The 11,868-nt window shown below is 37.6% G+C and overlaps 1 protein-coding gene and 1 long non-coding RNA gene across 3 annotated transcripts; both read left to right on the forward strand.

Moving 5' to 3' along the window:
- Positions 1–975: 975 nt before the first annotated feature.
- Positions 976–1,912, forward strand: LOC137249064 (uncharacterized). Of its 2 annotated transcripts, none has more exons than XR_010952243.1 (2): positions 976–1,325; positions 1,376–1,912. It is a non-coding gene; the product is annotated as an uncharacterized lncRNA (long non-coding RNA). The 2 variants fall into 2 exon arrangements; XR_010952242.1 differs by having other exon boundaries at positions 1,399–1,912.
- A 2,876-nt stretch (positions 1,913–4,788) lies between these two features.
- On the forward strand, positions 4,789–5,713 carry LOC137248778 (thioredoxin-T-like). Its single transcript, XM_067779681.1, has one exon. It carries the CDS (start codon positions 4,789–4,791, stop codon positions 5,455–5,457), a length of 669 nt encoding a protein of 222 aa, XP_067635782.1. The 3' UTR covers positions 5,458–5,713.
- The last annotated feature ends 6,155 nt before the right edge of the window (positions 5,714–11,868 follow it).

Here is an 11,868-nt window from a genome sequence, read left to right on the forward strand (position 1 = left end):
CCGTCTTTGGTAATGAATTATGGGCGTGGTTATAGTCCGATTTCGTTCATTTTAAATAGCGATCTGAGATGAGTGCCCAGTAACTTACATACCAAATTTCATTAAGATACCTCAAAATTTACTCAAGTTATCGTGTTAACGGAGAGACGGACAGACGGACGGACATGGCTAAATGAATTTGTTTTTTCGCCCAGATCATTTTGATATATAGAAAGTCTATATCTATCTCGATTAGTTTATGCCATTACGGGTTACAGTTATGCGAACAAAATTAATATACTCTGTGAGCTCTGCTCAGCTGAGCATAAAAATCCTTAAAATCGTAATCGTAGTTGCGAAACAAACATCAAATTACGAAACAAATTTCAAGATCATTGGAAGTACATATATACCTCTCATAGTAAATATCTAAACTTTACAGGAAATGGTGTTGCGATCATTAAAGGAAAAGGGGAAAATTTTCATAACACGAGAACTAGAATCTTTGAAAACTCACGAGAAAAGAAGACGGGCACCGAGTTTCTTGTGCTCGGCGACTTGCTTTGTGCTGTCAAATTCTGATTTCTGTAATTTGTTTTTTAATTGAAGACCTTTTGTTGATTTTAAACGCAATTTTTTATAATTTTAATTGATACTCCACAATAATTTATAAAATAATTTTTAGAAACAATTTAAATAAAAAATCTCCTCAAAGGTATAGTACTTATTATAGTACTTATTTATTTTAAAAGTTCAAGCACAGGGAGCAAACTTTAATGCACAATTGAATGACAGACGTGAATAACGTCAAAATCGACTAAATCGTCTAATTTTATCCACATAATATGCCAATCATTAATTTATTAAAAAGGTGAAGTGCCACCCCTTAAAGGTATATAGCATTCAACTCAACCCGAACATAAGATTTCCTTTAAACAAGTATACGCAAGACTCGAAGGAACCGTTCTATAGCAAAACTGTTTTCAAAACGGTATTCATACTGCGACTAATCGCTTCAAAAATAAATGATATTAATATGTGTCTGTACTAGGACGAAAGTTGCTAAAACGGGTTTGACACCAAAACGCAAATGCTTCTAAAAAAAACGTTTCTCACAACAGGATCGCCCCTCAACAATATTCGGCAAGCATTTCGAATTTATTTTGCTATGAAAAGCTGGATTTCCGTGGATTTCCCAAATTTGTAGGAAATCTTTTGAAGGTGAACGCCACAAACTGTCTGAAATTTTTCGAAGCTACATTTGCGGCTAATAGGAGGACACCATAGTTTATAGGTAGCGTGCTGACCTAACATACAGAAGGCCGCAGGTTCAAATCACATGACAAGTAAGTTTAAAAATATTTGAGATTGTATTTCTATTACGAAAGGGTTTTAGAAAATTGTCATCTAATTTACCAGATGTCGTTCGGACTTGCTGCAAAAAAATCAAAAGTAGCACACCAAAATTTTAATAAAAACTCGTCCTCAGGACGTATATAATTCGGAGAGGATATGGGACTACCAGAGTACTACTCTGTATTAGTAATATCGGACCGAGACTCAATTCATTACGCCATGTGAGAATAATTGAACCCTGGAATGAAACCCCTTTTCTATAGTCTTCAATCTCGAACGAAAGCTAAGTCGAGATATCGTCCGATTAAAAGTTTTATACAAAAACAAACATTAAGTTTTACTTTGTGGCACTTTCTCATGGCCTATTCCCTTGCTTATAATCAAGCCTCATTTAGTGTAAAATATAAGGGGTGCTGAGAAAAAGTCTACTCTAAAGTCTGCCCTTGTCGGGGGCTGCCCCTTCTACAAAGGGTATAAGAACTATGATGCCTAGACTCCAGGCTAGCGGCAGACCTGCAGAACTACATCAAACATATCACATGAAAATAAATAATGCAAATTATCAACAACCACTTAATTATTTCAATTCATTTCTGAAATTGTTATTTTCGTTCTCTGTCATACAATATCCTAATTTGTAGAACGACTTCTTATAGGTCTCTTTATTTTACGAAATAATGAGGGTATTTTTAGTTTTTCCGAAAAAATAGTGCGCTATAAATTCGTACTGGATTTGGCTTATCTTGAAATAACCATGCGACCTCTAATTTTTTGTTAACCTCTCATATCGCACATCTAGATCAAGGCAGCGATCATCTCAAAAACACTCCAACGGAATTTTTGTGGAAATTACACTATTTACAGCTTTACATTCAATTTTTTTTATGTGATTTTGTATTCGGCCGATGTTGGCTTGGTTTAAACTTTTTATACCTTTCATGAACATGAAATGGTATATTAACTTTGGTCCGATGTTTGTAACGTTGAGAAATATAGAAGATAAACTCACCATTAAGTATACCGAATTGATCAGGGCGACGAACTGAGTTGATATAGCCATGTCCGTCTGTCCGTCCGTCTGTCTGTTTGAACGCAAACTAGTCCCTCAAATTTTGAGATATCTCAATGAATTTTGTGAATCTATATTTCTCAGCTGATGAGTTTCTCTGTAGCTGAACGGTTTTAGATCTCGGCACTTAAGAAGCCACTGCCTCTCAAAGACCCGATAAAAAAATAATTATAAATAACACATAAATAAGAATTAGGATACAAAAAAAAAAAACCAAAACAAAAAAACAGTATGTATGAATTAAAAAAAAAAAAACAAAAACAGGATTAGCCTGGTTTCATCGGGCCACTTGAGGGCAGGGCGCTGCCACAACGTCCGAGTAAAAGCACAAGGATGTATTTTTGAATTATATTAGACATTTGTCGGATCCGGTAGGATCGGACCACTATAACATATATCTCGCATACAACCGATCGTTCAGATAAAACGATTTTGGTCATTCCTGCCGCAATTTAGAAAGTATAAACGTGAAACTCGGTGGTATATATTCTAATATATCATAGAAGATATGCTGAAAAAATCACTTTGATCGGAGCTATATATAGTATATATCCCATACAACCGATCGTTCAGATAGAAAGATTTTTGGCAATTTATCTCTTAATTTCCAATATAAAAACGTGAAACTTGGTGATATTTATTCTAATATATCATAGAAGATTTCGTGAAAAACTATTTCGATCGGAGCTATATATAATATATATCCCATACAACCGATCGTTCAGGTAGAAAGGTTTTAAGCCATTTCTCCCTTAATTTCCAATATAAAAACGTTAAACCTGGTGATATTTATTCTAATATATCATGGAAGATTTCCTGTAAAAATAATTTCGATCGGAGCTATATATAATATATATCCCATACAACCGATCGTTCAGGTAGAAAGGTTTTTAGCCATTTCTCCTTAATTTCCAATATAAAAACGTTAAACCTGGTGATATTTATTCTCATGCATCATACAAGATTTCCTGAAAAAATCACATCGATCGGAGCTATATGTATATAGTATATACCTATCCCATACAACCGATCATTCAGATAGTAAGATTTTTGACCATTTCTCCCTTAGTTTCCAATATAAAAACGTGAAACTTGGTGATATATGTTCTAATATATCATGGAAGATTTCCTGTAAAAATCATTTCGATCGGAGCTATATATAATATATATCCCATACAACCGATCGTTCAGATTAGGGGATTTTTTGCCATTTTTTATTTTATGTTTATCTTAAAAATCGTTTAGGTATGTACATCTGTAGAACGAACGGGATAAGATTATTGTTCAGCCCCATTCATGAAAGGTATGAAGTCTTCGGCACAGCCGAAGACAGTCCCGTCCTTACTTGTTTTATTTAGCTTTTGGCAAATTAATTGCTTTGGAAAGTACTAGTTTTATAATTATGGTTAAAAATGCAATTTTATAGGGAAAATTCATAAGAACAAAGCTAACAACGGTGATATCAAAGAGAGAATGTTTATAATTTTTGAAATCTTGAAAAGGTAAATATTCGAACCGGGAGGACATTGTATTAATGTGCATGCATGTATGTATATGTTTGCTTCTAACTAAGAACTAGCAATTGCTAAAAACAAACTCGTCATTTTACGGAAATACTGAAAACAACTTTCTTTTGGTTAACTCAAAAAACGTTAGCTATTAAACTAGTGGTCAAGCCATGCATGCATGTCCCCCATAAAACTACCTTTTGGTTTACATTTAATGCAAACTCTGACCTTCCTCGGCCATCGCTATAAAAAAGTCAGCTCTTTTCGAAAAAAATTATCAAATAATAACGCGCACTAGTTTATTTAGCGCGCTTGACACCAACTTATAGTTAACTCGTAGTTAGCGTCTTTTCGTGGAGCTGTAAACTGAGTAGAAGTACATATTCTTTAAGCTTCAAATTTCCATTATGAAAGTTCGAATTCGGCCAACCGGCCGAACCTAAAAAAGGTCAAACTTCCGGTCGGAGTCGGCAAATATACTGCGGTTCGATCGGACACTTATATACTTTTTTGCTTAAGATCTCACTTCTAAATCAACGTTAGCCTGCTTTGAATTTTTGTTATATCCAGGCAATACACAAGGTCTTCTTCAATCAAACTTAATCAAACTTTATAATGAAGACCATGGAAACAACTCAAATCTTCAAATTTTACATGAATACGACGTTCTTGCGAATTCCCCAATTGTTTTCGGCAGTTTTTTAAGTTGGAATATACGTTGTTACTGCCTATGGGAAGTATAACATATCTGACAGAACACTTTCCTACAAGGATGTTTATATACTCAGATACAAATTTATTTGACTTTTAGTGGCTTTAAAATTGTCAATTTAATTTTTACATCTAAAATCTCTAAAATCAGAAAATTTTTTTGACATGGCTTCTAGACGTCCGGTACCAACACCTGTCGCACCAGCACCTGCCACTCCAGCTCTTGCGACCCCAGCACTTGCGGCCTCAGCTCCCGCGACACCATCACCTACCACACCAACAACTGATCGGACTCGGCGTACCTCAGCACCTACGGCATCCGCTCAACCAGTGCGTGCAGCAAATAGCGGGACATCAGGACCAAAACCCGCTCGTGTGCCATCAGCTACCCGACCGACAACTGATAATACCCAAAACATTAATAAATTAATCATCATAACTGAACGAGAAACCTATGATCAACTTCTAATTGATGTTGGACGAAAGCATTTATTAGTTGAGTTCTATGCGCCTTGGTGTGGAGCTTGCATGCTAATAAATAAAACACTCGAAGAGCTAGCAAAAACCTATAACGGCAAACTGATTATAGCAAAAGTAAATGTTGAGGAATGTGAACAAATTGCAATAGATAACGGTGTAACGATGATGCCTGCATTCATGATGATGAAAGAAAAACAAGTTTTGGAAAAATTTGCTGGAAGTAATGAAGAAAAACTAATGAGTATTGTTAAAAAGTTCATAGGAGAACCAATTGTAGAGGATGCAACAACAGCATCTGTTGGGGAAGTACCACCACCCACTCCAGAAACAACGCAAGCTTTGCCACGAACTTAGTCGGGTACTACAATATATGTAAATCCACGCTATAAGTTATCATTTATTTGGTAGATTATGTTAAGAAAATCAAAAAATAAACCAGTCTGGATCATCCTGAGAGATCCTGAGATGAAATCACACAGGGATAACTTAAACTCAGTAATTTATTTAATTTATTTTTCTAATTATCACCAGCCCAATGTCTGTGTGAAGTAGTGCCAAGTTGGAGTTATTTTGCAGAGGAAGATGTTATGAAACGTCTATGTGGAGAAGAAAGCTAAAAGGCTTCGTTGCGTGAGGCCTTTTGGTAAGCAGTAGGGCTCTCGACAAGAGTTTTAAATTGACAATGTGGGAAGTTGGTTAAACCGGTACTCTTTCTTGTATTCATTTGATATGGATATTTGATTTCAGGACGTTCAAATATGTATATGTGGGTCTGGTTATGATGGTACAAAAAACCGCACCAGCTGCTTCTTTTTTCTGCTAACTGGCGCCAATTAGCCACACCAAGGGAATTAAAACAGTTTTTCATCTGGGGCTTCGATCGGAATGCTACCGCCCTCTTCAAAAGAATAAGGTTTCGTTCATGTTTTACTTTTTGTATCGTTAGTTTAATTCACAAAGGCCTAACTAACAAATTTTTTGAAACTGTGTGTTTTCACTCATTTTGGTATGATATATTAAAAAACTTCCTCAGAGATTTCTTCTAACGGGATTTAAAAAAGATAGAATCAGTTTCGCCACATATGGCTATGATAAAAGACTATAGCATGAGAAAAGAGGCGTTTTCGACTAGGTAGTTTGGTTGGTACTGTACTAGGTATACGCATGATACAAAAATATGAAGGTAGTTCTACTTCCTCTTCCGCCATTGCCGCCATTTGACATAAACTGTGTTTTGGCAATCCCGTTTTTGTTCTATCTTTTTACGTTCAACAAGCTGTTCTAGCCTCGTTTAAGATAATACTAAACCTGCATCTGCCAATAGAAATTGAACCATTAATAGAACTTTGAGTCAAATTGTGGGCTAATCTACAACTAGGTGGTAGAAAATCTTGCCTGGGCAATTTAGACGCTGGGTTATTTGTGTACCGATAAATTAAAATTTTTGCCTTGAAGGGCTAATGATGGAACTTTATATCAAATTGTGGATTATTCTACAAGCAAGTACCTATTTATTGCAAAAACAAAAACATTGTCATTTGGCTTGCTTCAAGAATTTACACAAATTGGCAGTAGTTATCGATAAACCAATGAACCAACGTAGCTCCTTAACTGTTAATGTTCTAAATTTTTCAAGCCGTTCTGTTATTTCGTATTTCTTATACAATGTTAGAAACTCGTTTTAAATATATCCAACAATTCAGCCTTGATTTCTTTAAAGTTTTTAAGGAATTATTCAACAATAAAGTTTGTCCGCCCAGTGACAAGCATGCAGAAACTGTTATTTTTTTTTTTTTTGATTTTGATACTCCTTGAGCGGAGTGAAATGGCCAATTGTTTAAGCCTCTTAAACAGCCAGGTTGTCATGCGATTAACGAATTTAAGGTTAGGTTTTTTATTGGCACCACGCCATTCTGTCATATGTATTTGAGGCATCACGCCAGATATTCCGTTAGTTTCTGTATATTAACTTTACAGTTAGGTTTTTTGTTGGCACCATGCCATTTTTCACATTAAATTATTTGTAATACGATTTGGTGTTATATGGCCCTCGCCAGGTTTTACATTTTTTACTGATTCCTGTTGAGAGTGCTCAGCCCCTATCTGACACCAGATCAGTGGAACCTCGCATCTCCCAACTCCGCCGAAAAACCAAAAGGAAGCACTAAACCAACCTTAAGGCCTAAAAAATTTTCGGCTCAACTAACAAGCCCGACAATTTACAGTTGATCCGAGGATGACCCGCGCGACCACTTTGACTGAACGACTAGAACGGAATGGAAACTGTTGTTAAAAGGGAGTAAGTAGCCTTACGAGTAATTCGAGATTCGAGAATCTCGCGAGACTTACGAGAAATTCGAGATTCGAGAATCTCACGAGACTTACGAGTAATTCGAGAGTCTCGCAAGAAGCCGTGTTCTTGATGTCTCGTTGAAAAATAAAATATTGCGAACAAAATTATATGTATAATAAATATGTTTTGAGTTAAATGTCATTGAAGCAATACAATCAACAAAAAAGTCACAAGTAAAAAAAGCCAAGTGTGTAAATACTGTCCATACAGCGATTAAGTAAGAATGTCGAGAAGCTCGCGAGATTTACGAGTACTTCGAGACACGAGAATTTCGCGAGAGGCCGAGTTCTCGATTTCTCGGGTCTTGAAAATCTCGCTTGTGTTCGAGAAGAAATAGTAAGCTCTGGTATTATGTGTTCCAAATATGAGACAAATCGGGCAAAAAATACGATTTTTGTGAATATCTCGATCCTTGCGCCACCTAGCGGAGATGTTTTTTCTTATTATTGCTTAGTCATCGGGTTCTGAACTATATTCCCAGTTTCAAGCGTTTAGCTTATCGGGAAGTTACTTAAATTTCAATTACAAAATTCGTTCACAACGGCCGTGCATGCGGCCGTGCGACCTGCCTGTCAAGTCAAGCTAAATAAAACCGTCTAAAAACAGCTCATATTACACAAATATGCATAGAGTGAAACAGTGGGAACGCATAAAAGCTCAAACTTTATTACACATGCATGTAAACGACAGCTTAAAGCGGAGAAGTTACTACACCCACATATCACTAGAAGACAAACGTGAATGCATAGAAGACAGAAACGAGAAATAAATAAGCAACTGTTCGATAATGCTGTTCGTGAAGAGTCTATACCCTTGGAGAAAAAGGCGAGCGGGATAAATTAGAGTATAAAAGCAGCGCGAGCTGAAGATTAATCAATCAGTTTGATTTTAATATGCTATAAGTGAAGTACGCGAGCTAATCAAATGTCAGTTACTACTACCATAGTAAAGTTAGTTGATTGGAATGATAGCAGAAGGGCAGAATTTTCAAGAATTTCTGAAAATTTGCTACAATTTATTAAGATTTTCACAGTTAAAACAAACCACTAGTTTTTCTGTCCCGACCTAATGTACATACATATGTGTCTAGACTTAACTATATTTTTAAAGAACATTTTATTTATTATTTAAATTAACTATATTGAAATTTAAAAATTTTTAAAAGATATTTTTTGGTTAATGAATATATTAAAATTTTTTGATAGTTAACAAAAAGCAATCTAGTAATGATAAATTTTAAAATATAAAAACATATATTTATTACAAGTAGATAACTCTACACACATAATATATGAATGAGTTTAAACTAACTGCTTAACCGTAAATATAAAGTTTATCTTTGATAAACACAAGCAAATTTTAAAAAATATAACTCAGAGTGAATTTGTGTAACTGCTTTACTCATTTAACTCGTTTTTTATCCGTGGTGTCCTTTCTAGTGGAATGGCCCACATGTTAAGCGTCCTTTTTCCACCATTATTTAATTTCTGCATATCGAAACTTCCTTCCCTACCAGCGTCACCCTCTATCACAGACGCAAGCAAGCAAGCGTCACGATTCGTCACAGCACCTTACTGCAAGACTTGGAAGGGTCTACCTCTCCTCTTATTAAAGGTAAACCTCATATTATCTGTGTGGTCGGCAGGAATCCGTTCAGTTGAGGAACGTAACATCAAAACCAAGAAGAATAAGCCCTCACTTTTGTTAAATTTTTACATATATGTCCGGCATGTAATGCGCCACCATATGACGCCAATCATCTTTTCAATTGCAATGTGGAACAACGCCATTAAAACTCTTGCCTCCTTGGTCTAACCCTGTTTAAGCTGCAAGTTTCCTTGGACTTCCGTTAGCGGATATTGATGATAATTTGTGAGTTATCGCACTTACAGGATGGGGCAAAGTACTGTTACTGCAATAACAAGTGGCCCCAGAAAGGAAGATTGATATCTTCTAAAATGGTATAGTCCTCGAATATGTTCATTTATCCTAACAGTTGGATTAGGTTCACTTTTGGGATTTAAAGTAAATAAGTGCGCAGTCCGGAGCGTAAACCCGGAAATATGATAAAAATAAATAATTATAATTATATAATATTGTGACGAATATTAGTGACACTAAGTGATACTCCCATCACTAATCTGTTTGAGGAAAAAATCGAGGCCGAGGTGGATTCTTTGAGAGGACGTATCGAGCAGTTACAACTGAATCGCCCAGCAGTTTCAACGAGTAATCCAAAGGTAAAAACACCATCCTTTGACTGTTCTGTTCCTTTCCAGGTCTCAAGCTACAGTTTGAGAAGACCGCAGCAGTGAACAACTGGAATGCGGAAGATAAAGTTGCTGCACTGCTCGTGGCATTGAAAGGGCCTGCAGTGGAAATCTTACAGACGATTCCAGAGTACGAACGGAACAGTTATGAAGCATTAATGGCTGCTGTAGAACGACGTTATGGAAGCGGGCATAGAAAACAGATATACCAAATGGAGTTGCTGAACCGCTTCCAGAGGCCTGGTGAAACATTGCAAGAGTTTGCGTCGGATATTGAAAGCCTAGCACATTTAGCGAATGCGGACGCACCCGTGGAATACACTGAAAGGGTAAAGATTCAGAGCTTTATAAATGGCATACGGGACGTCGAAACAAAGCGAGCTATATACGCAAACCCAAAGCCAACATTCGCAGAAACGGTATCACATGCTCTGATTCAGGAAACAGCGTCGCTTCTGTGTAAGCCAGTTTTCAAAGCACGCCGTGTGGAAGTAGAAAGGCCAGAGTGGGTAGACGCAATATTGGAGGCGCTGAAAGGATCGCAAAAGCGGAGTGAAAGAGTTATCAAATGCTTCAAATGCGGGAAGCCCGGTCACATTGCACGTCATTGCGATCTTGATCCTAGTGGTTTCAACAGCATGGGTTGTCTTAATAACAAAGCTGGAGGGCATGAGCAAGAGCGAGTAAGATTTAGAGATGGAGTGGACTTCTTGGTTGACCATGACATCAAGATCGATATGCAGAGAAAAGTGATGCGTTATGAGAACCAGGATGTGCCACTTCAGTTTGGAAAAAGGGTTCAGTAGTAATCGAGTACTGGTGGAGAAGACTCGACAAAGGCCACGAAAGTCAAAGGCAAAGGTTGATGGATCGAATTGGTCAAATAAATCAAAACCAAAGGTACCTGCGAGAAAAACACTGGCATTGACAAACCCTAATGGACGCACTAAAACGACTGAAAGTATTTTTCAGAAAGAATGCAAGGGTGGTTTCAAGCCAGCGCGCTCTACTGTTGTGAAACGTGGGACGATACTGACTATGCGAAGCCAATCCGTCAAGCGCAAGCTCTACGAAGTAGTTCAGGAGTGCGAGGGAACGGCCCTGGGTAATGAGAAGTAAGATGAAACACAGGCATGACAAGAACTTTAATTCGGAAGGTTTCTTGGAGGGAGATTTGGTACTGCTATACAACCCTCACCGGCGGAAAGGTGTTCCATCCAAATTTCGGCGCAGTTGGGAAGGTCCGTACAAAGTTGTGAAGAAGATCAGTGACACCATCTACCGCATACAAACCATTGGGAAACCACGAAGTAGAAGAGTGGTACATTTGGAGATGCTAGCGGCGTTTAGATCGGGAGATTTGTCTGATCGGGACGATCAGACTTAGGTGGAGGGCAGTGTGACGAATATTAGTGACACTAAGTGATACTCCGCGGCCACCGTAGTGTGATGGTAGCGTGCTCCGCCTATCACACCGTATGCCCTGGGTTCGCATCCCGGACAAAGCAACATCAAAATTTTAGAAATAAGGTTTTTCAATTAGAAGAAAATTTTTCTAAGCGGGGTCGCCCCTCGGCAGTGTTTGGCAAGCGCTCCGGGTGTATTTCTGCCATGAAAAGCTCTCAGTGAAAACTCATCTGCCTTGCAGATGCCGTTCGGAGTCGGCATAAAACATGTGGGTCCCGTCCGGCCAATTTGTAGGGAAAAACCAGAGGAGCACGACGCAGATTGGAAGAGAAGCTCGGCCTTAGATCTCTTCGGAGGTTATCGCGCCTTACATTTGTTTTTTTTTTTTAAGTGATACTCCCATCACTAATCTGATACTAAGTAAATAAAGGCGCAACAACAATGAAGCAAGCTGCTACACTTGTATGTACGAAAACGAATAAATCATTATGTCTACACATATGTACGTACACGCAGCAGAGAAGAGATGCACAAACACATGCAGATATCTTATCTGAGATGCTCCCAAAAGAATGCAATTGTAATTGTGGAAGTGTCGCTCACAAATACACGCATATGAGAAGGTATATACGTGCATCTGTAGTTATAATTATATGGCGGTAACTAAGTAAATTCTGGAAGCGTCTAGAAGATGCCACGAGGAAATCACAGAGTATAAAAGCACCAGCGGTAGAG

The sequence above is a fragment of the Eurosta solidaginis genome, chromosome 4 (assembly GCF_040869045.1).
Source record: "Eurosta solidaginis isolate ZX-2024a chromosome 4, ASM4086904v1, whole genome shotgun sequence".
Classification (NCBI taxonomy): domain Eukaryota; kingdom Metazoa; phylum Arthropoda; class Insecta; order Diptera; family Tephritidae; genus Eurosta; species Eurosta solidaginis.